The sequence below is a fragment of the Orycteropus afer genome, unplaced genomic scaffold, assembly GCF_000298275.1.
Source record: "Orycteropus afer afer isolate SDZICR_OR568_19922 unplaced genomic scaffold, OryAfe1.0 scaffold01132, whole genome shotgun sequence".
Lineage (NCBI taxonomy): Eukaryota > Metazoa > Chordata > Mammalia > Tubulidentata > Orycteropodidae > Orycteropus > Orycteropus afer.
In genome coordinates, this window is record NW_006922719.1 from 118,776 (window position 1) to 145,134 (window position 26,359).

The 26,359-nt window shown below is 45.7% G+C and overlaps 1 protein-coding gene across 1 annotated transcript in view; it reads left to right on the plus strand.

Annotated features, from left to right (window-relative positions):
* Nucleotides 1–22,765, plus strand: part of UBA1 (ubiquitin like modifier activating enzyme 1) — a 27,628-nt gene extending 4,863 nt beyond the window's left edge. Inside the window, exons 2-26 of the mRNA XM_007958796.2 lie at nt 9,256–9,372; nt 9,518–9,576; nt 9,677–9,845; nt 9,943–10,077; nt 11,055–11,161; nt 11,386–11,476; nt 11,580–11,712; nt 12,220–12,317; nt 12,417–12,563; nt 12,710–12,886; nt 13,032–13,136; nt 13,225–13,305; nt 13,660–13,815; nt 15,330–15,495; nt 15,667–15,863; nt 17,505–17,569; nt 17,827–18,022; nt 18,759–18,833; nt 18,953–19,142; nt 20,685–20,773; nt 21,064–21,156; nt 21,250–21,441; nt 22,138–22,239; nt 22,343–22,443; nt 22,630–22,765. Of these exons, the coding sequence (XP_007956987.1) occupies nt 9,256–9,372; nt 9,518–9,576; nt 9,677–9,845; nt 9,943–10,077; nt 11,055–11,161; nt 11,386–11,476; nt 11,580–11,712; nt 12,220–12,317; nt 12,417–12,563; nt 12,710–12,886; nt 13,032–13,136; nt 13,225–13,305; nt 13,660–13,815; nt 15,330–15,495; nt 15,667–15,863; nt 17,505–17,569; nt 17,827–18,022; nt 18,759–18,833; nt 18,953–19,142; nt 20,685–20,773; nt 21,064–21,156; nt 21,250–21,441; nt 22,138–22,239; nt 22,343–22,443; nt 22,630–22,765 (3,177 nt within the window). The remainder of the gene's footprint in view (nt 1–9,255; nt 9,373–9,517; nt 9,577–9,676; nt 9,846–9,942; nt 10,078–11,054; nt 11,162–11,385; nt 11,477–11,579; nt 11,713–12,219; nt 12,318–12,416; nt 12,564–12,709; nt 12,887–13,031; nt 13,137–13,224; nt 13,306–13,659; nt 13,816–15,329; nt 15,496–15,666; nt 15,864–17,504; nt 17,570–17,826; nt 18,023–18,758; nt 18,834–18,952; nt 19,143–20,684; nt 20,774–21,063; nt 21,157–21,249; nt 21,442–22,137; nt 22,240–22,342; nt 22,444–22,629) is intronic.
* The last annotated feature ends 3,594 nt before the right edge of the window (nt 22,766–26,359 follow it).

Genomic DNA, 26,359 nt, shown 5'->3' on the forward strand with positions numbered 1-26,359 from the left:
TAACTCGGACTCTGGGTATCTGCCGGGTGGGAGGGTTGCAGATCCTCGGGAAGGGCAGGCATTTCCCATCTGGGACCACTCCCTCCTCGGATTCAGAAATCTGACCTTGAGTTCAAACCCCGAGAATCTACTTTTAGAGACTCAGGCCCAATATTCTTATTCAGGAACCTGACCCCTTCCAGGACCTTGCATCTCAGATCAGAACTCCTCCCAACCACCAATAGAGACTCGCTAAACTCAACATTCTTGGTCGAAGCCCACATCCGATGTATGCTATTAAAGGCCTTCCTCCAGGATCTCCCTTCAGACAGTGCTAGCCTTCAGTACTTTCAGTATTTGCTCTCAGCTTCCAAGAGCCAGACCCCAGGGAGGGTCCATATGAGCCTTCACTTCTGAAGGAGAATTTTCTCTAGCATCTTTTCAAATACCAACCTCCTGCCCCCCCCCCATACTACTCTCAGAGCCTCCAAGGCTATTTGAACCTAATCTCCCTATCAGAAACACCCCTTCCCCACATTACAGAGATCTCCCAACCCCACCTTGGCCCTAGAATCTTCCATCAGAGACCCCTCTGGGCCCAGCATTTTTATTTGGAGACTCCCCCTCCCGCCCTCAGCATCTGTCTTTAGAGACTCCTGCAATCTCTAGAATCTGCCCTTAGAGACTTCCTCCTTTCTACATCACTTTCTTAGATATTCCCAGACCCAGCATTTGTATTCAGTGGCCCAACTCCACCCTAGTCCAGTGTCTTCGTTTGGGAAATGCTTCCTTTTTTATGGTCTCAGTATTAACCTTAAGCAACTACCCCTTGCAGGCCTAAGGATCTCCCTTTCAGACACTCCTAACCCCAAGTATTTTCCCTCACAACCTCCCAGGGGACTAGACACTGGGGAAGAACTATTTGGATACATAATCCTCTGTCAGAGATCCTCCCATGAGCATCTTCCTTTACAGACCTTATTGAGTTCTAGTCACCCCCATCAGAGACTCACCTCCCCAATTCTACCCTTGACCCAACCTCTCTGCCTTTAAAACCTGATGAGGATTTCAGGTTCTCATATTACAGATCCCTTAACCTCACATCAGTCATCAGAATCTTCCCTAAGAGCCTGTTAGGGCCCCCCAGTAACCTTAGTCAGAGGCTCTCTGCTATCAGCCTTATAGGACTCCAACATCATTGTCAGTCATCCCTTCCCCCCGGCAGGTCCAGTTGTCTTTGTCTCAGCATCTATTCTCAGAGCTTCCATAGGGTCCAACATAATTGGTCAGAGGAAACCCAACTCCACTTAAAGATTTAGCCAGTGTCTGCTTGTTCAACTTTTTGGGACCTGAACTGTCTGATGTCTGAGCTCAGCTTCCCTTTTCCATCTCCTCAGAGCAGTTGCAGTATTTAGCATATCCTGTCAGAGACTACCACAGGGCCTTGGTGCCACATTTGAAATTCAGTCCCCAAGGGACTGCTCTCAGAGTCTTCCTAATCCTACCCTCGGCTTCAGCATCCACCCTCAGCTTTCTGGGATTCTAGTGTCAGAGACACCCCTCTCCCTACAAGCCCTATTATTTTTGGTTACAGATTTCTCTCTGCCTTCAGCATGTGCCCACAGAGACAGACCCCCCCTCAGTGCCCCAGAATTCCCCTACCCGTTCGCTGTGCAACTTCCATGGGTCCCAGAATCTGCCCTCCTACCCCTTTGCAGCCTGTGAGGGTCTCTACTATCCCTCCTGCAATTTCCTGACTTTTCTCCCAAAAAATACAGATTCGAGTATCTGTATCTCAGCAGACCCAGTGGACACCCTCACCCCTGCTTATTTATTTAGCTATTGTGATTTAGGTGAAAGCTCACAGAGCAAATTCATTTTCCATGTAGCATTTCATACACATTTTGTTTCATGACATTGATTGTAGTCCCCATATTGTAACAGTTTGCCCCCCTGCTTTCAACACCCCCTTTCCCTTCTCCCTCAGAGCCTTTGTGAGCTCAGACAGCCACCTCCTGACTCCTCTCAAGTTCCCAGAAATTTCTCATTTAACCCCTTGCAGGAGTCTTGACAGGCCCCAACATTCTGTCTCTGTGCTCTAAATTCTCCATCCTAGTAATCCAATCCTGTGCCTTCCCCCTCTCAAACTGACTCCACAGTTCTTCTCAAGCCCTCTTCTGTGGTTTGGGGAATGGAGAACACTCAGGCTTCAAGTAATCAGTTTGGAGACCCCAAACAAGTGTGGAAACTCTAAGCCCTAGTTCAGCCTTGTCAAACAATTTACAGTACAGCTAGTCCCCAACTTAATGATGAGGTTCTGTTCCAAGTTGGTTCTGATCTAAGTCAAATACTTTTTTTTTCCCATAGCCTGCTATATGACAGTGTTTTGAAAGATAGATGGTAATATTAAACTTTTGCAAGTGAACATTTCAGAATAATAACATCAGCAAGTTATGCACTGCAACATTGTAGTTGTTGTTGTTATGTGCTGTCCAGTCCGCCCGACTCATAGCGACCCCACCTTGGGTTTCCGAGGCAGTATCACTACAGAAGTAGGATTGCCCAACAGTACGTGTTACTAATTTACAAAAAAAAAAAAAAGTGGTAGTACATGTTACTAACTTACAAAAAAAAAAAAAGACTGCCCTGGCAGTACGTGTTACTAATGTTACTAATTTACAAGTGAAAAAAGAAAGAAAACAACCAGCAGGTGGCAGTATGTGTTACTAACTTACAAAAAAAAAAAAGCTGGTGGTAGTGCATGTTACTACCTTAAAAAAAAAACAAACAAACAGGATCCTTGCATTTTTTTCCCTTTTCATTGCCTGCTACATGGCATTGTTTTGAATCATAATATTGCACATCTGTTAGTGAACATTTCAGATGATACCAAAAACGAAACCAAACTCACTGCCATCGAGTCAGATCCGACTCATAGCGACCCCTTCTTGGGTTTCCGAGGCTGTATCAATACGGAATTAGATTGCCCAATCTTCCTTCCAAGATGGGTTTGAACTGCCAGCCTTCTGGTTAGCAGTCAAATGCCCTAGACTCTATACCCTAACATCAGCAAATTACATACTGCAACATTGTATGTAGTACAGGAAATAAACAAAACCAGAGGGCTGTAAGTGCAGTTTGTGGTATTCACATACTTCTTACTTTGGGGGCTACCTCTATAAGGGCTTGAATTCCTAATAGGGGCTTGAGTAAATGTAGATGGAGAATTTTTTTTTTGCTGGGGGCAAGCAGCTCTTTAGCCCTTCTCTGGAGTATTTGCCCCAGACCCATTCTGCTTGCCTTCCAAAAAATAAAAACAAGTATCACTGCCATCAAGTTGATTTTGACCCATAGCGACCCCTCCTTGGGTTTCTGAGGTGCTAACTCTACAGAAGTAGATTGCCCAGTCTTCCTTCTGAGGAATGGCTGGTGGGTTTGAACTGCCAGTCTTCTGGTTAGTAGTCAAATGCCTTTGGCACTATACCATCAGAGCTGCTTCTGCTTGCCTTAGGACAAGGCTATTCCCAAACTCTGTAATCAAAATCTACTTTTGATAAACCAAAACCTACTTTGATCCTTGCCCCCAGCACTAGGGTCCCAGAGGTGAAAGGTCCAGATATTAAAGATCTTTCTGGCCTTGGATCATCTTTGATTTAGGGAGTGGGGAGATGGTGTGTCCCAAGCATTTATAAACCAATGATAAGGCAAGGAGATAACTTGAGTAATGGACGCCACTACAGGTGCCCAGGGAGGAGATCATGTTGTTAGGTCGATGAGCTCTGAACACAGATCTTAACTTTAACCCTCCCAGCAGCCCCTCAAGAATGGTTCTGTTTGTCCCTGCTTTTGGAGAAAATGGGACTCAGAAGAAGTGAGGTCCTTGCACCAGGTCAAAGAATCAGCAAACAAAATATGATTTGCCTTTGCCTCCCTATTAATTCACCAAGCCTTTTCCTATGCAACTCAATTCTTAGTAGTCCTAGCAATTCTGCTGGCAGTAGCGTAGTGCCTAAGGTGCTTGACTGCTAACCAGAAGGCTGGCAGTTCAAACCCACCAGCCACTCCTTGGAAAGAAGGTTGGGCAATCTACTTCTGTAGTGATACTGCCTCGGAAACCCAAGGAGGGGTCGCTATGAGTCAGGTCCAACTTGACTGCACATAACAACGGCCAGCCTTCTATCATTCACAGCATTGTACTTCAGAGTAGATCTTGAAACTTTTTTTTTTTTGACAGTGTTTGCAGCTGTTCCTTCCTACTGTGAGTCATGCCCTGTCAGCAAATGAAGGTCCTGAAATCTTTACTCCATCCACATCATTAAGGTTGACTCTATTTTGAGGAGGCAGCTCTTCCCCAGTCATATTTTGAGTGCCTTCTGACCTAAAGGGCTCATTTTCTGGCACTATATCAGATACTATTTCACTGCTACTCATAAAGTTTTCCAGTACCATATCAGACAGTGCTTTACTGTATTTCATAAGGTTTTCAGTGGTCAATTTTTTCAGAAGTGGGTGATCCCATCTTCTTTTCTAGTCTGTCTTATTCTGGAAGCTTCACTGCAACCTGTCCACCATTGATGACCCTCATAGTATTTGAAATAGTCTCCAGCCTCACAGCAACACACAAGCCACCACAGTATGACAGACTGACAGATGAGTGGTGTCAGAATGGTTCAAGATGTATCATGGAGTACTGTGCTGTCAGTGATAGGATAACATCCATACTCCTACAAGAAAGACCAGTTAATAATGTTATACAAATTTGTGCACCAACAACTAAAACTATAGATGAAAAATTGAAGATTTTTACCAACTTCTGAAGTATGAAATTGGCTGTACAGTCAATCAAGATGTGTTGATTATTACTGGTGATTGAAATGCAAAAATTGGAAATAAAGAAGAATCAATGATAGTTGGAAAATAGGGCATTGGGGATAGAAATGACACCTGCAGCCACATGATAGAATTTTGCAAGACCAATGACTTACTGCTAATACCTTTTTTCAACAACATTAGTGGCAGCTGTACATGTGGTCTTTGCCAGATGGGATACACAGGATTCAGATTGACTACATCTGTGGAAAGAGGCAATGGAGAAGCTCCATATCTTCAGTCAAAGTAAGGCCAGGAGCTGACTCTGCAGCAGACCATCAGATGCTCATGTGCAAGTTCAAATGGAAGCTACATAAAATTAAAACAAGTTCATGAGAGCTGAAACATGAGTTTGGTTATATCCCACCTGAATTTAGATCCATCTGAAGCATAATGTGCCACATTGAACACCATTGACTAAAGATTAAATGAGTTGTGAGATGACATCAAGAAAAGTCATGCATGAAGAAAGCAAAAGTTCACTAAAAAAACAGGGAAGGAAGAAAAGACCAAAGTGGATGTCAGCAGAGACTCTGAAACTTGATCTTGAATGGAGAGTAGCTAAAGTGAATGGAAGAAATGCTGAAATAAAAGAATTGAGTAGAAGGCTTCAGAGGGTGGTTGGAGAAGACAAAGTAAAGTATCATAATGAAATGTGCAAAGACCTGGAGTTAGAAAATCAAAAATGAAGAACATGTTTAGCATTTCTCAGGCTGAAAAAACTGAAGGAAAAATTCAAGCCTTGAGTTGCAATATTGAGAATTTTATGGTGGTGTAGTGTCTAAGGCATTTCACTACTAACCAGAAGGTTGGCAGTTCAAACCCATCAGCCACTTGGTGGAAGGAAGACTAGGCAATCTACTTCTGTAAAGATTTACTGCCTCGGAAACTGAAAGGGGGTTGCTGTGAGTCGAAATAGACTCAATGCCGGTGAGTTTGTTTTTTGGTTGTGGTCAAAATATTGAATGATGCAAGAAGTATCAAACGAAGACGGAAGGAATACACAGCGTACCAAAAAGAATTGGTCAGTGTTCAGCTATTTCAGGAGGTGGCATATGATCAAGAACCAATGGTATTGAAGAAAGAACTCCAAGGTGCACTGTAGGAATTGACAAAAAGAAAAAAGAAAACCTCCAGGAATGGATGGAAAACCCATTATAATGTTTGAGCAAACAGCTGCAGGGCTGGAGGCACTTACTCATTTATGCCAAGAAATTTGGAAGACAGCTACCTGGCCAACTAACTGGAAGATATCTATATATTTGTGCCTGTTCCAAAGAAAGGTTATCCAACAGAATGTTGAAATTATTGAATAATGTCATTAATATCACATGTAAATAAAATTTTTTAATGAAAAAACAGTTACAGCAGTATATTGAGAGGGAACTGCCAGAAATTCAAGCCAGATTCAGAAGAAGACATGGAATGAGGGATATAATTTCTGATGCCAGATGGATCTTGGCTGAAAGCAAAGAATGCCAGAAAGATGTTTATGTGTGTTTTATTGACCATGCAAAGGCATTTAGCTGTGTGCATCATAATGTATTATGGATAATGTTGAGTAGAATGGTAATTCTGGAATACTTCGTTGTGCTTATAAGGAACCTGTGCATAGATCAAGAGGCTGTCATTTGAACAGAACAAGGGGATACTGCGTGGTTTAACATCATGAAGGGTGGGTACCAGGGTTGTATCCTTTCACCATATTTATTCAGTTTGTATGCTGAGCAAATCATCCAAGAAGCTGAACTATATGAAGAAGACCACAGCATCAAGATTGGAGGAGGACTCATGAACAACTTGCAATATGTAGATGACAACCTTGCTCACTGAAAGTGAAGGTGACTACAGTCTTCAGTGTGGATTACACCCCAACATAAAGATAACCAAAATCCTCACAACTGGACCAATAAGCAACATCACAATAAATGGAGAAAAGATTGAAGTTGTCCAGGATGTCTTTGGTCAACACACATGGAAGCAGCAGTCAAGAAATCAGATGTCATATTGCACTGGGCAAATCTGCTGCAGAAGACCTCTTAAAAATGTTAAGGAACAAAGACATCACCTTGAAGACTAAGGTGTGCCTAGCTTAAGCCATGGTATTTTCAGTTACCCCATATGCCGAAAAAGAGTTGATGACTTTCAGTTTTGGTGTTGGCAAAGGTTACTGAAAATGCCATGGATTGCCAGAAGAATGAACAAATCTGTCCTGGAAGAAGTGCAGATGGAATGGTCTTTAGAAGGACCTACTTTGGTCATGTTGTCAGAAGAGACCAGTCCCTAGAGAAGGATATCATGCTTGGTAAAGTGGAGGATCAGCAAAAAAGGAGAAGGTCCTCAAGGAGATGGGATTGACACAGTGGCTGTAACAGTGGGCTCAGGTATACCAAGGATTATGAGGCTGGTGCAGGACTGGACAATGTTTCATTCTGTTGTACATAGGGTTGCTGTGAGTAGGAGCTGACTCCATGGCACCTAACAACAACAGCAGGCAGTCTTCTGATGACTCCTCCTCCTCCTCCCTTACTTCCCATCCCTTAGCCCTGTGGGATGGGTGAGCTCTGAGTAATATCCCTATTCTTCACTCATGAGGTATTTGCAAACAGTCCTCACCAGCTGTGTGACTTTGGGCAAGTTAACTGGAACTCTCTGGGCTTGTATTTTCTTATCTATGATGTGGGCATCAGGTTATCTGGTTCATAGGATTTGTTAGGATTAGACAAAAGTCCTTTATCCTCTGATTGACAGACTGTAAGCTCTTGGTAGATGGTGGTAGGTAGTTCTTGTCTTTGTGATTAGTGCTGGAGTGTGACAGGTGCTAAGATAGAATCTTAGCCACAGTGGAGGTACTTGGTATGCTTGGGTGTTAGAAAAGACCTAGTGTAGGAGGACTTTCATGAATAAAAGCTTGGCATTGGGTGCGAGGGGAAATGATTCTGAGTCCTGTCACTGTATGGATCCCATCACCTCCCCCCCGACACACACACCATATTCCATTTCCATAGGAGAGTGTTTTTGTTTTTTCCTCTCTGACTTACTGTGTGACCCTTGGCAAGTTACTTGACTTCTGTGAGCTTAGGTTTTCTCATTTGTGAGGCAAGGACATTAAAGCCCTGTTTTTACAGGGTCAGGTCCATTGAGGGGATGGAATGTAGTAATGCTTTACTGGGAGACAGCTTGGGATTCAAGAGTCAGCAGATCCTGGTCTGTCTCAGCTTGGCTACTTTCTTTGTGGGCACCTTGGTCCAGTCACTGAACATCCCTGAAAGATTTTTTTTCTTCTACTGTCAGATGGAGGGAAGGGGTATTATTGATATTAGTCCAAACTTCATGGGGGTGAATTAATAATATTAATTAATAAATGTTAATAAATATTAATTTATTGTTATTGTTGATCTATTTAAAGGAGTTCATATGCAAAGATGAGGGTTAGGAAATGTTTCCTTTTTTCCTGCAACCTCTTTTATTGGCCTGGACTGGTTTTCCCCTCCCAAAGCTGGGGGGACAAGGACAAGAAGGGGCTTTGCAAAACTCTGGCTTTCCTCCTTGAGCCCCTCTGGGAACTGGGTTCCATGTATGATGATGGTCTATTTTGCCATCAGCCTACTCTGATTGATGTCCAAGTTCCAATATCCTTCCCGCACCCCTCTCTGCATGGTTAATGGCGAGTAGAATGGCTGTTATTGCCTATCAACTCTGTGTCAAGCTTTATGCCCTGTTTTATTTTTCATTATGTCAGCAATCCTGTGGAGTATGTAAGTGATGTTTTCCCTTTTATGATACAGGCAAGGAAAATGAGGCCCATAGGGGTTAAATGACATCTGTCAAGGCATAGCAGGGTCAGGATATGAAAATGGGCCTGTCCTGAATCCGCAACCCTCCTCCAATCTTCCAAAAAGTGCATCCTTGTGACAACTTTCTTTTTTTTTCTTTTTAATTTTTATTGTGATTTGGGTCAAAGTTTACAGAGCAAATTCATTTTTCATACAGCAATTCATATACATTTTGTTGGATGACGTTGACTGCAACTCCCCACAGTGTAACAGCTCTCTTCTCACTTCCTCCTTGGGGTTACCTCTTCCCTGTGTCCTTTCCCATGCATTCCTGCCCCCTGAGCTATCTCATCCCACCAGATTGGAGTCTCTTCCTTGTTATGCTGAGCTGAAGAGAGGCAAATGGCCTAATGGTCAGTAGCAAGGATTTGAAAGCCAGACCACCTAGGTTCAGATCTTTCACAGCTGTGTTATCCTAGACAAGTCACTTCACCTCTCTTTACCTGTCTCTTATTCTATAAAGTAGCTATAGAAGCTCATACTTCAGTCTTCTCTTTTTTCTCCTAGAATCACCACTAACAGAAAAACTCACATGCACCAGCCTCACCTCTACCTCTACTTTTCCCTCCAGATGTCCAGCTCGCCGCTGTCCAAGAAACGTCGCGTGTCCGGGCCTGATCCAAAGCCGGGTTCTAACTGCTCCTCTGCCCACTCTTTGCTGCCTGAAGTACCCTCAGTGCCAACCAACGTGAGTGTCTTCTTCCTAAAGACTGGTAGGCAGGGTGGTCGTGGTGGTGGGTTGGAAAGTCTTTTGTACTACTATCCATTTCTCCAAACCCTACTTGTGCTTGTCTCTCTCGAACCTGTTCTTCCTATCCCACCCCCATCCCTAGGGAATGGCAAAGAACGGCAGCGAAGCAGACATAGACGAGGGCCTCTATTCCCGGCAGCTGTAAGTGGGGCCAAGGCCTGATTGAGAGTTGGGAGGGGCCGTTGAGAAGGTAGGGTTGGATGGGCTAGGTCTTTACCCAGAGTGCCCCCTAACCTGCCAGGTATGTGCTGGGCCATGAGGCAATGAAGCGGCTCCAGACATCCAGCGTATTGGTATCAGGCCTGCGGGGCCTAGGTGTGGAGATTGCCAAGAACATCATCCTTGGTGGTGTCAAGGCTGTCACCCTACATGACCAGGGTACTGCCCAGTGGGCTGACCTCTCCTCTCAGGTACCTCTTCCCAGTTCCTTTCTGCCTGCTGAGGGACTCCTCCTACCCCTAGGCTCTGCAGCCACTTCATTTCTTTCCCTACTGCACCCCCTTATAGTTCTACCTGAGGGAGGAAGACATTGGTAAAAACCGGGCTGAAGTATCACAGCCCCGCCTTGCTGAACTCAACAGCTACGTGCCTGTCAGCGCCTACACTGGACCCCTTATTGAGGACTTCCTTAGTGGCTTCCAGGTACCTTGGGGCACCACACAACCTCCTGCCTAATTCTCTCAGAGCCCATCTCTGGTTTTTTCATTTGTTCAGTATTTAATGGCCCTGTCTGCTACGTTTCATGCTGAGGGAGGCTTAGGCAGGATTTAGACCTTAGATCCTCCCTCAGGGAGCTCATACCTTTTCAGGCAGAAAGATATGTTCAGACAGTACAGCATAGGGGTTATGAACACAGCCCAACTGCCTTGGTGTGAGTCTTTAGCTCTACTGGTTGTATGACCTTGGGCAAGTCATTTAACCTCCTGTGCCTTAGTTTTTCCTGTCTATAGAATGAAGAGGATAGTAACATTGACTTCAGAGTTTTTATGAGGGTTAAGCACTTAGAATAGCAGTGGCATATGGTAAGGGCTATATGGATGTTTGTTAAGTAAAAAATAAATGTGGGCCAGAAAGTGGAACTGTGGGAGCTAAGATGCTGCCCTAGGTGTCCCAGAGACTCAGGGCACTGCAACTTGAGTCCTGATGTAGGAGTAGGAGCTCACTCTTGTAGGTAATAGTAGACATTCAGGCAAAGAGAAAAGTCCCAAAGATCGTGGCTGAGCAGATGTTATCTTGAGAATTGGAGCAGGTAAGTATAGTAGTAGTCAGCTCAGACTCTGGCTGGGGATAGCGTTTTACTCATTCTGTGTTGCCTGGGGCACAGCAGGGTCTAGTGTGGCAGTAGTGGGTATTTGTCAAATAAACAAGGCAGCTGGTTTCCAAATTCTGCCTTCCCAGGTACCTCTTTACTTTTCCTTATGGTCTAGGGATTTGTATGTCTCTCCACTGAGTTTCAGCCTCATTGAGTTTGACACACAGTAGGTACTTTGTTCATGTTTGTAAAAGAGGACTGAATCACCTCCTCCTCAAGATTTCCTGAGCTGTCTCCATCAGCCCTTTTCCATTCTCCTTTGCCCCAATGTTGGGCCTTGGGCCTGAGCCTCTCTACCTTTCCACAGGTGGTAGTCCTTACCAACAGCCCCCTGGAGGACCAGCTGCGAGTGGGTGAGTTCTGTCACAGCCATGGCATCAAGCTGGTGGTGGCAGACACACGTGGCCTGTTTGGGTGAGTGCCTTCCCCTATTTTCTTAACCCTTTCCAGGCCTAGGCCAAGACTTATGAGCTGCCCTGATTTGGATTCTGTGTGTTAACCTTTTTCTATGTGGCATGAACAGTATCTGATCCCCGGCAGTGATGGGTTGAGTTTAAGTATTCACTACATCTTGTGGGATGCATGGAGTCCCTGCGTGCGTGGAATTTGAGTATTAGCCCCGTTGCCTCCTTCTACAGGCAGCTCTTCTGTGACTTTGGAGAGGAAATGATCCTCGCAGATCCCAATGGGGAGCAGCCACTTAGTGCTATGGTTTCTATGGTCACCAAGGTGAGGAGGCCAGCCCCAGGGGTCCTGGTAGGCAGATGGTCAGCAGCAGTCCGCTTTGTCTGCTCCTGGTACTGCCTCTGAGGCTCACTCCTCCTTTAACCAGGACAACCCCGGTGTGGTTACCTGCTTGGATGAGGCCCGACATGGGTTTGAGAGTGGCGACTTTGTCTCCTTTTCAGAAGTACAGGGCATGACCGAACTCAATGGAAATCAGCCCATAGAGATCAAAGTCCTGGGTGAGCGAGGGGGAGTCAGAGGGGAGATAGGAGATGTTCTGAGATGTTCTGGGGCTTTGGCCAGGGTATTGAAGGGAGGAAACATGTCCCTGAGCTCTGAGCAGGGGGTGACACGTCCCAAGCATCCAGCATGAACCAGAGACAGAGTCAGTCCTCTGGGGCCCAACCAGAGTTAGTGGGTATTGGGAAGAGATATTCCTAGGAGAGTGGGTCCTTGGTATCTGTGCTGATGAAGAGAAGGTCTCTGGCTTTGGAACAGAGTAGATTAGAGGATCCTCTGGTGTCTGAGCTGATTTGGGCAGGGAGCAGAGAGGGTCTTCCATTATAGACTTGGGACCAGGGATAGTGGGTCTGGGGCAGAAGATGCTTTCTGATGTCCAAGTGAAGCCCAGGGCTTCTAATGTCTGAGCTGGGCCATGGAAGTGTTTTTTCCCCTTATCCTGAGAGTATTATAGATCTTGGGGGGGGGGGGGTTGGGTGGACTGACAGCTTCCCCATCCACCCTAGGCCCTTACACCTTTAGCATCTGCAACACCTCCAACTTCTCTGACTACATCCGTGGAGGCATCGTCAGTCAGGTCAAAGTACCTAAGAAGATTAGCTTTGTGAGTATCTTGTGGGGAGTGGGCTTGGGAGGGTATGGTTTTAGACATTACCAGGTTTTCTATTCCTCTCCTTTGGTCCTGATGCCCTGTCTTCCACAGAAATCCTTGCTGGCCTCGCTGGCAGAGCCTGACTTTGTGTTAACGGACTTTGCCAAGTATTCACGCCCTGCCCAGCTGCACATTGGTTTCCAGGCCCTACACCAATTCTGTGCTCAGCACGGCCGGCCACCTCGGCCCCGCAACAAGGTAGGTAGGCATTAGGCAAGCCAGCCAAGGCAAATGTTTTGGGCACTGAAGCCTACTATCCCTCTCTACCTATCTGCCCTCCTCCCCTTCTCCCTCCCTCTACAGTGGCTTGACAGGTCCTCTCTTGGTTCCTTCTGCCCCACCAGGAGGATGCATCAGAACTGGTGGCCCTAGCACAGGCTGTGAATGTGCAAGCCCTGCCAACAGTGCAGCAAGACAACCTGGATGAGAACCTTATTCGGAAACTGGCATATGTGGCTGCCGGTGATCTGGCACCCATAAATGCCTTCATTGGGGGGCTGGCTGCCCAGGAGGTCATGAAGGTCAGCATGGGTGGGGAAGGACAGGGTTAGGGTAGGCATGAGGATAGGCCCTGGGGCCAGGCACATTTCTCTATCATTGGCTGTTCATCTGTGTCAGTCCCTGATTAACCACTGACCATCTCTCCTCTCTACCCCCCAACCTCAGGCCTGCTCTGGGAAGTTTATGCCCATCATGCAGTGGCTGTACTTCGATGCCCTTGAGTGTCTCCCTGAGGACAATGAGGCCCTCACGGAGGACAAGTGCCTCCCGGTATGTGAATGGATCCATTGGGAAAGGCATTACTGGGTGCATTTCTAGGGAAGCCTCCCTGTGACCCTCCTCCCTTTGGATTTTTCAGCGCCAGAACCGTTATGATGGGCAGGTGGCTGTGTTCGGCTCAGGCTTGCAAGAGAAATTGGGCAGGCAGAAGTACTTCTTGGTGAGTGACTTTGTTGGGCACCAGCTGCCTTCACCTCCCCTGCAGGGTCTCTGGCCACCTCTTCTCCAGTCCAAGAGAGGATCTTTTAGTTCTTGAACCCTTGTTTCATCCCCTTTGCCACTTTTTTTATCTTGAGGGAAAGCCTGATGCATCCCTCTGTTTCTCCACTCTGGTGTTTCACAGTTCCTCAGATAACTGTGAGATATTTCTTACGGCCATGACACTTGAAGATATGGCACTAGCCTCTGTTCCGCTCTCCTGCTATCTCCAGGAGGAGTGAAGGATAATAGGTGACATCGTGCTAGCCTGTGTCGCCCTGACCAAACTCTGTCTGTCTTCTTGGCTACCTGCTAGGTGGGTGCAGGAGCCATTGGCTGTGAGCTGCTCAAGAACTTTGCCATGATTGGACTAGGCTGTGAAGAGGGGGGAGAAATCATCGTCACAGATATGGACACCATTGAGAAGTCCAATCTGAACCGACAGTTTCTGTTCCGGCCCTGGGATGTCACGGTGAGTGGGGTGGGAGTGGGGTTTTGTCCTCTCTCACTTTTCTTCTGTCTTTTTCTTATTCTTTCTTTCCACTTCTATCTTTCCTTCAACTCTTCCTTTCCTCAGTTTTTCTCTGTCATTAACAAACATTTATTGAGCACCCTTTCATCAGGTCTCTCATTTTCCATCTCCTCCCCTTAATTTTTGATCTCTGATCAGTTCTGGTTAAGTGGTTAAGTGTCAGGGTCCCCAGGACCACCCTCAAGTTCAGTGATTTGCTGGAAGAACTCATAGAACTCAATATATGGTCATACTCAACGGCTATGATTTATTACAGTGGGAGCTACAGAGCAAAACCTGGGGTGAAGTCCAGGGAGACAAGGTGCAAGTTTCCAAGAGTCCTCTTCTAGTGGAGTCACATAGGACAGATTTAATTTCCCCATCAATGAGTTGTACCAGTACGCGTGAACCAGGAATACTTGTTAAAGACTCAGCTCTCAGGGTTTTTATTGGGGGCTGGTCACAAAGTCTCTGCCTGGCCTATACCCAAAATCCAGACTCCCAGAAGGAAAGCATATTCTATTCAGCACAAATCATATTGTTTGCATAAACATTGTAGACATAGTGAGCCATTCTTACCAGTTCTGGAAATGGTAGAAACTCACCTGAAATCTAAGTTCCCAGACGCCAGCCAGTTGCCAACCTTGCAAGCAGGCCTTTTCAAGGATAGCAGTTTAGACCTGTTATGCTAATTCTTTCCTGCACAGACGGAAACTGGGTTATACAGGGATCTATTTGGGAAGCCTTCTGTAGGGGACAGTGTCATTTACCTGCCCAGAGTCTATTCTCCCTGTCATTCATTCATTTATTCACATAAATCTACTAAGGTAGATACTGTTCTAGGTACTTGGGATACATCAAGGAACAAACAAAAAGATGCTACTTGGGGAGGAAAGACAGCAAACAGTAAATGTAAGATAATAATGAAGTATATAGTTAATGTTAGGTGATAAATGCTGTGCAAAGGAAACAACAAAAAAACAAGATCAGGGAAATTGGGAGAGCTTGGGGAGGTTGGTTTGTCATTTTGATTACAGTGGTTAAGGAAGACCTCTTTGAAAAAGCCTTATTTCTGTGAATGCTCAGAGAAGGTAAGGGAATAAGAAGACATCTGGGGGAAATGTTCTGGGCATCTGCCCCAACTCTGGGTGCTGTTACCTGAAAGAATAATAGGTGTTAGGTAGTCAAAAGAACAGATGTCTAACCCATTGTCTCCAGTCTGTGTCTGCCCACTTGCTTCCCTTTCCACTGAGCCCTTGCCACAGCTGTCACAGACCTCATCATGTGGCATTACCACAGATTATCTCTCCTGCTAAACCAGGGAGCCTTCTGAACTCTGGGCCTGGTTCTTACCAGCATTAAATAAATCAGTCCTCAGGAGGACAGTTCTGTAAAGGTTTGTTGGGTACATGCATGAATGACTGAGCTCTGTTCCTTCATCCCCGCCCTGGAACTGCATACCATCACTCCACCAGAAGTTGAAGTCTGATACAGCTGCTGCAGCTGTGCAGCAGATGAATCCACATATCCGGGTGACAAGCCACCAGAACCGTGTGGGCCCCGACACAGAGCGCATCTATGACGATGACTTCTTCCAAAATCTGGATGGTGTAGCCAATGCCCTGGACAACGTGGATGCCCGTGAGTTTGGAGGCGGGTGAAGAGGACAAGGGCAGAGTTGTGTGTGTGTATTGGACTGGGGTGGTGGTGCCTGTGTTCCTATCCTATCCCTAGGATAGGATATCCCATTCCTTTCCCAAGTCTCACTCTGTCCCTCCAACTCTAATGCTGTCCCCCCCCACTTCCCTGTAGGCATGTACATGGATCGCCGCTGCGTGTACTACCGTAAACCCCTGCTGGAGTCAGGCACACTGGGCACCAAGGGTAACGTGCAGGTGGTGATCCCATTCCTGACAGAGTCATACAGCTCTAGCCAGGACCCACCTGAGAAGTCCATCCCTATCTGCACACTGAAGAACTTCCCCAATGCCATCGAGCACACCCTGCAGGTGATTGGCTTTGGGAGGAGGCTGAGGAGAGCAGACACCCAGAACACCATCAGGCCCCTGGCTTTTTAACTTTTAAGTTGAAAAATTCTCAATATGTAAACAAGTATAAAGAATGGTGAACACTCTCATACCATGCCTCACCAAGATTTAACATTTTTTTCTTAGATTCAAGTTTATTTTCTTTGTGCTGAAGTATGTTATGGACATCACAACACTTTACTCTCCAGTACTTCCATATGTGTCTATAAAGTGAGAATATGTTCCTATATAACATCCTTGGCACTATTGACATTTGGGGCCAAATTTTTCTTTATCATGGGAGGCTGTCCTGTGCATTGTAGTATGTTTAGTAGCATCCCTGGCTTCTACATTAAATGCCAATAGCACTTTCCCCCTTCCAGTTGTGACAATCAAACATGTCTCCAGATATTGCCAAAAGTCTCCTGGTGGGGCAAAATTACCCTCAGTTGAGAACTGCTGCTATATAAACAAAACATCAGTAAATGTCTTTAATACTTGGCTTAATTCGGGTTTCCCCAGCTGTTGCTTGGAATGGGTTTAACAGCTGGTTTTTCAGGATGATTCTGTTTATATAATGCATGTACACACAGAACAGTATATATATCTAGTTGATTTTTTACAAAGTGAACAAAACCTGGGTAACTGGCACCCAGGCCAAGGAACAGAACCTACCCCAACTCCAGTTCCCTTCCTGTCACTACCCCACACCCAAGGATTATCACTGTGCTTTCAGAATGATTTTTAGTACAACCTTTGAGACTAAACCTTTCAGAGTGTTTAGAAGTATGAAAGTGGGGAAAAAATAGGGAGGCAAGGTGGTATAGGAAAAACAGTCTGTCACTTTCCTTTCCAACCCTGCAGTTACACGTTGGGTGTGTTTATATTTGTGCACCCACCACAGTCTTTACTAGGCCATATGTGACCTTGGACTTAATCTCTGCTTCAAATTCCTTGTCTGTAAAATGGAGACAACAATATAATCTATCTCAGAGGGCTGTTTTAAGTAAGCTTTAAGTATATACATATTTGCTTGTTCCTTCATAGTCACCCCATGAGCTAAGGATTACTATTATAGTATCTGTTTTAGGAATGAGGACATAGAGGTAAAGGTGTTACCTTGTGTACCTGAAGTCCTTATGTACCTGAAGTTACAAAACTAGGTAATATGTGGAAAAGCTGGGGTTTGAACCTGAGTTTAACATCTATGCTCCAAACCACCTCACTAGTGACTATATTTACTGTCTTAGGAATCCTCAGTGAGCAGAGCCTCTGTCTTGTTTTCTATTGAGTCCCCAGGGCCTGGATAGGGATCATTTTTGTTTTTAGTCTGAATGTTTTTTATTGAGGCATAATATACCTATTTAGAGAAAGGTACACAGATCTTGAGAATATATTTTTCACACATAGACACTTATGTAACCACTGCCAGGTCAAGGTCATTGGCTTTTAAATTGAGGTACTGGGATGGGGGGTTGGGAAGCAGTGGTTAAGACTTTCATCTTCCCTTCTCCCAGAGCAGCAGTCTTCTTTTGAGTGGCTTTATTCATTAATCTTTCTAATGTCTGTGGAGACCCATTTTGTCAGCCATCACTCCATGTAATCTGTTTGCTCTGTCTGCAGTGGGCTCGTGATGAGTTTGAAGGCCTCTTCAAGCAGCCGGCAGAAAACGTCAATCAGTACCTCACGTGAGTAGCCCATCTGCCCCAGTGCCCTCTTGCCTTGTCCCTTACACACAATCCAAGGCATCCTGTCTGTGTTCCTCACCACTGTAACACCCAGCACTTGGCCTGCTTTTGACTGAATGAATGAATGCTTGGGCCTTATGCCATTGGGGGATTGGGATTAGCTTTCCATGGAGGAAGTGATTGGGGGTTGTCTTGGACCCCGTGTCTGGGGCTACTGTGAGTAATCCTGTCCCTTTGCCCCATCTAATTCCTGGTAGAGACCCCAAGTTTGTGGAGCGGACACTGCGACTGGCAGGCACACAACCACTGGAGGTGCTGGAGGCCGTGCAGCGCAGCCTGGTGCTGCAGCGGCCACAGACCTGGGCTGACTGTGTGACCTGGGCCTGTCACCACTGGCACACCCAGTACTCGAACAACATCCGGCAGCTGCTGCACAACTTCCCTCCTGACCAGGTAATGCATGTTAGCTGAGTCCTTTCGGCAGAATACGTTCCCCCCAAACAGAAGCCTGCTGTGAGTTCTTGATGTGACTCATCCCAGTTACTAATCTAGCTATGGCAGGTATTCTGGGGCAGGGAGATCTCCGAAGAATGATTAAGCTTCTGTTTTCTCCATGGACCTGTTTTTCACTCCTATCCCCTTTCCTTCAAACAAAAGACTTGGTTTCTGTTTCTCTTACCTGTGGTGTGCGTTGAATCATACCTTACTCCCAGTCAGGGCTGTAGGATTTCAAGGGGCAAAATTCTGGGGTTAAGACCACAGGAATTGGTATTGGGTCAAACCTCAGCTCCATTTGAACTTAGGGCAAGTCATGTCACTTTTCTTTGCACCTCAGTTTCCTCATCTGTGAAGTAGGAATGATCTGTCTCATGGATGTGTATATATTGATACTTAATAGTGCTTGGTAATTTGTAAGAATTTGTTAAGTAACTATGTTTCTGGCACAAAATGAATGCTCAGGAATTGGTAGCTGTTTTCTTGGGAAGGTTTCTGGTTCAACTTGGCATTCAAACCTCCATCTGCAGAACTGTATAGTCTGAGTCTTTTATGATTCACTCCAGGTCCCCTGTGTGTGCCCAACCAGAGATAGTGAGTCAAGGGATATCTGGGACCAAGGTGATGAGTTGAGATTGTCAGAGAGGTCTCCACTCTCAGGTCCTGCTCCCAAAAAATCTCTTCACCCTCTTAGCTTACAAGCTCGGGAGCCCCATTCTGGTCTGGACCCAAGCGATGTCCACACCCACTTACCTTTGATGTCAACAATGTAAGTGTCCTCTCTGGGGTCTCCTAGGATCAAGTAGAGGGTGGGTGGGTGAGTTGGAGGTGGAGGCTTCTCAAATGAGTGCTGATGTACTCACCCCTCCATGTCCTGCCTTCTCTCAGTCCCTGCACCTGGATTACGTGATTGCTGCCGCCAACCTGTTTGCCCAGACCTATGGACTGATGGGTTCTCAGGACCGAACTGCTGTGGCTACACTCCTACAGTCTGTGCAGGTTCCTGAGTTTACCCCCAAGTCTGGTGTCAAGATCCATGTCTCTGACCAGGAGCTGCAGAGCGCCAATGCCTCTGTTGGTAAGGGTGCTTGGCCATTTGGGTAGGAGCCACCCATCCCCATTGTCCCCAGCCCAGCCTTCTCCCCACCGGTCCTCTGTCCCTGGCTGTCCTCTGTGATCCAGGCCTGGGACTCTGACACCCTCCTTTAAGCCTCATTTCCTCCTCTGAAATGAAGAGAGATGGGTGGGGCAAAATCACTTGCTATCTCTCTTTTTCTTAATCTTGTCTCCTGGTTCTCGCTCAGGAGAGCTAGCTGTCTGTCTGTCTTACTCTGGGTGTATTTGTTTCCCTTAGTTTTGTTCTCTGTTTCTCTGTCTCTTCTTGATCCATTTATCTAGGGTGTCTTTTTTCCACCAATGGTCTCTCTCCTTTGATATCTTCCCTACTTTCTCTCCTTCTGTATCTCACCCCATCTTTCTATCCATACATATCAACCCTCTTGTTCTTCTATGCATTTTTACAATAGTATTGCTCTCTATATCCTTTTCCATATCCCTCTCAATCTCTCTCTTCCCATCTCCCTCACATCTACTCTCCAACTCCTCCTGTCTCCCTCTATCTCTTCCCCCAGCACATGGAGTATATCAGAGGTAAAGGGCCAAAAATGAAATGTTTTAGGCTTATTAGCAGGCTGTATAGTATCTGCAACTAATCAGCTCTGCAGCTGAAGTGCAAAAGCAGCTATAGAAAAGATGTAAACAAATGAAGGTGGCTGTTTTCCAATAAAACTTTATTTATAAAAACAGGTAGCAGATTGAATTTGACCCATGGGACCATAGTTTGCAGACCCTGATTTATATATATTTATCCCACCTATCTCCCTTCTGTCTCACCCTGTGTAGATAATGCATCTGTAACTCTTAACTCCTTTCTGCATATACCTTCCATATATCCCACCACCTCCTCTCCTTATGTATCTCCCCCTCCATTTTACTCTCCATGTGTCTACTTCCATCTCTCTTCCCAAATAACCTACTCCCTCACGTTCCTTTCTGTATATTTATTCTCATCTTTCCTTACATATCTACCTTAATCTCGTCCATATATTTTCTCCATCTCTCTCTATGTATATCACCCTCCTGTCTCACCTCCTGTGTGTGTCCCTATTTCTATCTTCTCCCATCTCCTCCTCCTCATCTCATTTATATCCATGTCTGTATGTTTTTCCCCAGCTTCTCCTTTGTATATCTTCTGCATCCTCTCCTCCTTCCTTCCCTTCACCAACCTCCATGTCTCCCTATTTTCTATATTATTCTCTCTAAAATCTAGTCTCCTATTTTGATCTTTTCATCTTCATTTTCTTGTAATGGCTTCATTTCTGTTCCTTAGTGTCTCCAGAAATATCTCTCTTGATATCCTCCACTTCTTTCTGTCTTTCGCAGGTGTGTACTCTGTTCTTCTGTTCTTCCTCTTCCCATTTGCCCTTCTTCCCTCCCAGGATGTCTCTCCTTTCCAGATCCTTTATCTTCCTGAATACCTTTTGCCCCATCCTGGGCTCCACTTCCATTTCAGACCCTGACCTGGGATCTAAGGGGATGATGTGTTCCTCCCTTTCTACAGATGACAGCCGTCTAGAGGAGCTCAAGGCCACGCTGCCCAGCCCAGACAAGCTCCCTGGGTTCAAGATGTACCCCATTGACTTTGAGAAGGTGCTGGGTGGGGACCTCAGGCAGGATAGGGGGATGGGTGGGCTGAGCATTGAGGGGATGGACTGAAAAGATCTCTGGGGATCTGGAGCCAGCTACAGGCCGTTGTGGGGATTGCATCACAGGCCTGCCATGTGGCCCTGAATGAAAAGGTGTTCCCAGCCATTCCTTTGTAATTTGGGAGAATCCAGCAGGTGCTTGGGGTGGACAGTACTTATGTCCTCAGAAGCCACAAAGCCTCTTCCTTCTCTGACCCTCTTTTTATTCTCCTCTCCCCTCCTCACATGTAACAGGATGATGATAGCAACTTCCATATGGATTTCATCGTGGCTGCATCCAACCTCCGGGCAGAGAACTATGACATTCCCCCTGCAGACCGGCACAAGGTGAATGGAATCTAGACTTTACATTCCACCCCCTTCTGTAGACCCTGCACTTCTCTAACTACCACCTTTCCTGGTCCTTTCTTGCATCAACAGAGTAAGCTGATTGCAGGGAAGATCATCCCAGCCATTGCCACAACCACAGCAGCTGTGGTTGGCCTTGTGTGTCTGGAGTTGTACAAGGTGGTGCAGGGGCATCGACAGCTTGATTCCTACAAAAATGGCTTCCTCAACTTGGCCTTGCCTTTCTTCGGCTTCTCTGAGCCCCTTGCTGCACCTCAACACCAAGTAGGGGCCTGCATCAGGAGGGATGGCTTTGTGGGTAGTGTTTGTCTGTGTGTGTTTGTAGTCTTCATCATACCTTGTCACTAGGTGAGGGTTTTTCCCAATATGTACATGCTCTTTTCTGTGCATCCCTTGTTTACTAATTGATAAATCATGTTTGTTGAGTACCTGGTATGTGCTAGGACCAAACAAATGAGCAGGTCAAGGAGAGGACTTGGGAGTAACAGGGGGCGAGGAGTGGGTTTGGGATTTTAAATGGGGTGGTCAGGGAAGGCCTTGCAGTAAAGATGACATTTAGGTCTAGATTTGAAAGAGGAGGTTAGGGGACAAGCCATGCAGGTTTCTAGGGGAAGGGCATTCCGGGTAGAGGGACCAGTCTTTGCAAGGGTCCTGAGGTAGGAGTATGCCTGACATGTTTGTGGACCAATAAGTAGAAGGCCAGTGTAGTTAGAGCAGAATGAGCAAGAATAAGGGTTGGGGATGAGAAAAAGATTATGATTCCAATGGTGTATAGGGCCTTGGTCATTGTAAAGATTTCAGTGCTTATTCAGGATGAGATGAGAGCTACGAGAGAGTTTTGAACAAAAACGGTCTATGTTTGGACTTAATATGTCTTCATGAGGGTGTGGAGTGGGGACTGACATAGGCTGGACCCTTTGGGGTGGCCCCTGTTCTAGTCTCATGCTCCTTGTCCTGCAGTACTATAACCAAGAGTGGACATTGTGGGATCGATTTGAGGTACAGGGACTGCAGCCTAATGGTGAGGAGATGACCCTCAAACAGTTCCTCGACTATTTTAAGGTAAAGCCCCTTCCTTACTCTCACCTCCACCTGGGGGCAGGATATACAGGTGATGGGCTATTTACCTCCGTGACACTGCTGTCTCCCTCTCCCCGCTCCCCAGACAGAGCACAAATTGGAAATCACCATGCTGTCCCAGGGTGTGTCCATGCTCTATTCCTTCTTCATGCCAGCTGCCAAGCTCAAGGAACGGTTGGATCAGCCGTGAGTTGGCTGCTGGGCAGGCTGGGGAAGGCCAGGGGCAAAGGGCAGAACATGTGGGTAGGGAGCCTCAACTTCTATCTGTACTCACATATATACTCTACCTTTCCACCTCCTCCACCCCATCTACCTCTGCCCTTTCTCTCTCTTGCTTTCTGCCTCCTTAACCCTCTGCTTCCCCACCCCCAGGATGACAGAAATTGTGAGCCGTGTGTCGAAGCGAAAGCTAGGCCGCCATGTGCGGGCGCTGGTACTTGAGCTGTGCTGCAACGACGAGAGCGGCGAGGATGTTGAGGTCCCCTATGTACGATACACCATCCGCTGACACCATCCACCCCTCTAGACTGGCCCTAGTCTACCCTTCTCACCCCTTCTAGCCCAGGGCTCCCATTAGGCCTCTGGCAGTGACACAGCTAGCCAAGCCTGGTGTTCCCTCACCATCTCCCTCCTTGAACCCTTCTTGCCGCTGCTTCCTACCTTGTGTGGAACCTGAACCCTAATAAAGAATTATTAACCCAAATGTGGCATGCCCTGCTGGTCCCAGGGAAGAAAGGGGCTTCCTGGAGTTGTCTGGGTTCAGATGATATATCAAAGGATTCAGCCTCACTCCAGCATCATGGAACTTGCCTGAAATCCAGGTTTCCTGGGTAGAGAAGATAGGAAATTTGCCAGATCTTCCTCATGTCCTCCCTGCTTGGAAAGAAATGGAGGCACCAGTATCATAGCAGGTACCTGGGTCCATGTGACTTTATTATTTTAACAAGGTTCAAATTCCACCTTCTTCATTTCCTAACTATCTGCTGTATTGATTTTGAAAGGTAGCAAAGAAGAGTGTTTGAACAAATCTTTTAACTCCCCTAATATTTCTCACCTTTTCGAAGAGGAAAATTATGGTGACTAGGCTGCCAGGGCTTGATTATTATGGCTTTTGTCCTTGGAGCAAAGCCTTTCCCACCTGGCTTAAAGCACTCAGACCCTGGACATGGTTCTTAGCTCCAGGAATGCCTGTGGTGACCTCAGTCCAACTTCCCTGCTGCAAGGGGGCCTGAAAACCTCTGCTGGACTGAGAAATACCAGTGCCTTACTGTACTCAATGTTCATTATAGAAATTTGGCTGAGATGATTTGTAAAAGAAAAGTCCTTTTCCTGCCCTCCTCACCTCCACGTGGAAGTGCAAAAGCAGCTATAGAAAATACGTTTGCATTTCTTCCTGTTAGAGGGTCCAGCCCTCCTATAAGTGAGAGCAGCATAGACTGGGGGGTGCTGCTGCAAGGAATTTATTGGTTAGAGCAGGTAGCAGGAGGCTTGTCACTTGCTCCACCAAGACTGAAACTGAGCACACTGTGTCCTTGGTCTTGGCTGAACACTCCAGATAGCTGAAGATACCAATCTGATTGGCCACTTCCACATCTCTGCCTTCTTCCATCAGTACTGATTCCTGGTGCTCTAGGAAAACAGTCTAACCTTTGTGTTTCACCCAACCAGATGCCTCATTCTTAGACCCCTTGTTCTTTCACTCAAACCTGGGTATTAGGAGTAGCTCAGCTAACTCTGGCCCTGTTCTGACTCCCATTACAGCCTGTCCTCACCTCTGCTGCCTTCTGGGCCAGCTTTTGACCCCAGGCACCATGTCTAACTCTTTCATGAACATTTTCTTGGCCTTTTCTGCTGGAGTGACCTCATTCTTCCATTGGTCACCTATTTGAACATTGGGAACAGAAGTGATTCACCTCTTGTCTAGGTCAAGTGGAGAGGTGTGGGTGTAGCTTTTCTACCACAGGCACTTTTTCCACAGTTGTTGCTTTAGAGTAGTTGCAAACACTCTCTTTCCACTATTTCCACCATTATAGGGTCTGAGGCTTGCACACAAACTTTTTTGCTCTGCTCAGTTTTTCCACAATCCTAGCTACTAGCTACTCAATGGACTGGTTTTGGCCATTTTCAATCAGACAACCATATGATCTACTATGCTGGGAATGACAGATTGGACAGGAATGGTGTGACATTCGTTGTCACAAAGAATGTTTCAAGATCTATCCTGAAGTATAGTGCTGTCAATGATAGGATAATAACCATATGCCTATACGGAAGACCAGTTAATACTACTATTACTCAATTTACACACCAAAGCCAAAGATGAGGAAACTGAAGATTTTTACCACCTTCTGCAGTCTCATATTGACCAAGCATGCAATCAAGATGAGTTGATTAACACTGGTGATTGGAATGTAAAAGTTGGAAACAAGAATCACTGGTACTCACTGCCGTCAAGTTGATTTGACTCATAGCGACCCCTGTTTAGGTTTCTGAGGCTGTATCTCTACAGAAGTAGATTGCCTGATCTTCCACGGCTGGTGGGTTTGAACTGACAGCCTTCTGGTTAGCAGTCACACACCTCAGGCACTATGCCACAGAGCTCCCAGAATCACCAGAAGTTGGAAAATACGGCTTTGGTGATAGAAATAATGCTGGAGATCGCAAGATAGAATTTTGCAAGACCAGCGATTCATTCATTGCAAATACCTTTTTTTTCTATAACACAAATGACAGCTATACACATGGACTTTGCCAGATGGAGTACACAGGAATCAGATTGACTCCATCTGTGGAAAGAGTTGATGGAGAAGCTCAATAACTTTGGTGAAAACAAGGCCATGAGCTGACTGGGACAGACCGTCAGTTGCTCGTATGCCAGTTCAAGTTGAAGCTGAAGAAAATTAAATCCACCAGAGCCATAACCTTGATTATATCTGCTGAATTTAGAGACCATCTAAAGAATAGATTTGATGCATTGAACAACAATGACCGAAAACCAGAGGAATTGTGAGATGACATCAAGAACATAATCCATGAAGAAAGCAAAAGATCATTAAAAAGGCAGGAAAGGAAGAAAAGACCAAAATGGATTTCAGAAGAGACTCTGAAACTTGCCCTTGAACAGAGAGCAGCTAAAGCAAATGGAAGAAATGAGATAAAAGCTGAACAGGTTTCAAAGCACAGCTCAAGACAAAAGTTAGTTGTTATAATGAAATGTGTAAACACCTGGAGTTAGAAAACCAAAAGGGAAGAACATGCTTAGTATTTCTCAAGCTGAAAGAACTGAAGAAAAAATTGAAGCCTCAAGTTGCAATACTGAAAGATTCTATGGGCAAAATACTGAATGATTCAGGAAACATCAAAAGATGGAAGGAATACACAGTCACTGTACCAAAAAGAATTGGTCCATGTTCATCCATTTCAGGAAGTGGCAAATGATCAAGAACCAACAGTACTGAAGGAAGAAGTCAAAGCTGCACTGAAGGCATTGGCAAAGAACAAGGCTCCAGGAATTGATGGAATACCCATTAAGATATTTCAGCAAATGGATGTCATGCTGGAGGCACTTGTCTATGCCAAGAAATTTGGAAGATACTTGGACAACTGACTGGAAAAGATCCATATTTATACCTATTCCAAAGAAAGGTGATTCCACAGGATGTGGAAATTGTTTAATAATATAATATCACATGCAAGTAAAATCTTGGTGAAGATGATTCAGAAACAGTTGCAGCAATATATTGACAGCATTTTCAGAAGTGCACCCTGGATTCAGAAGAGGACGTGGAATCATTGCTGATATTAGATGGATCTTGGCTGAAAGCGAAGAATACCAGAAAGATGTTTACTTGTGTTTTATTGAGTATGCAAAAGGATTCGATTGTGTGGATCATAACAAATTATGGGTAGCATTGAGAAGAATGGGATATCCAGAATACATGATTGTGCTCACCCGGAACCTGTACATAGACCAGGAAGCTGTCATTCAAACAGAACAAGGGGATACTGCATGGCTTAAAATCAGGAAGGGAGTGTGTCAGGGTTGTATCCTTTCACCATATTTATTCAATCTGTATACTGAGCAAATAATTTGAGAAGCTGG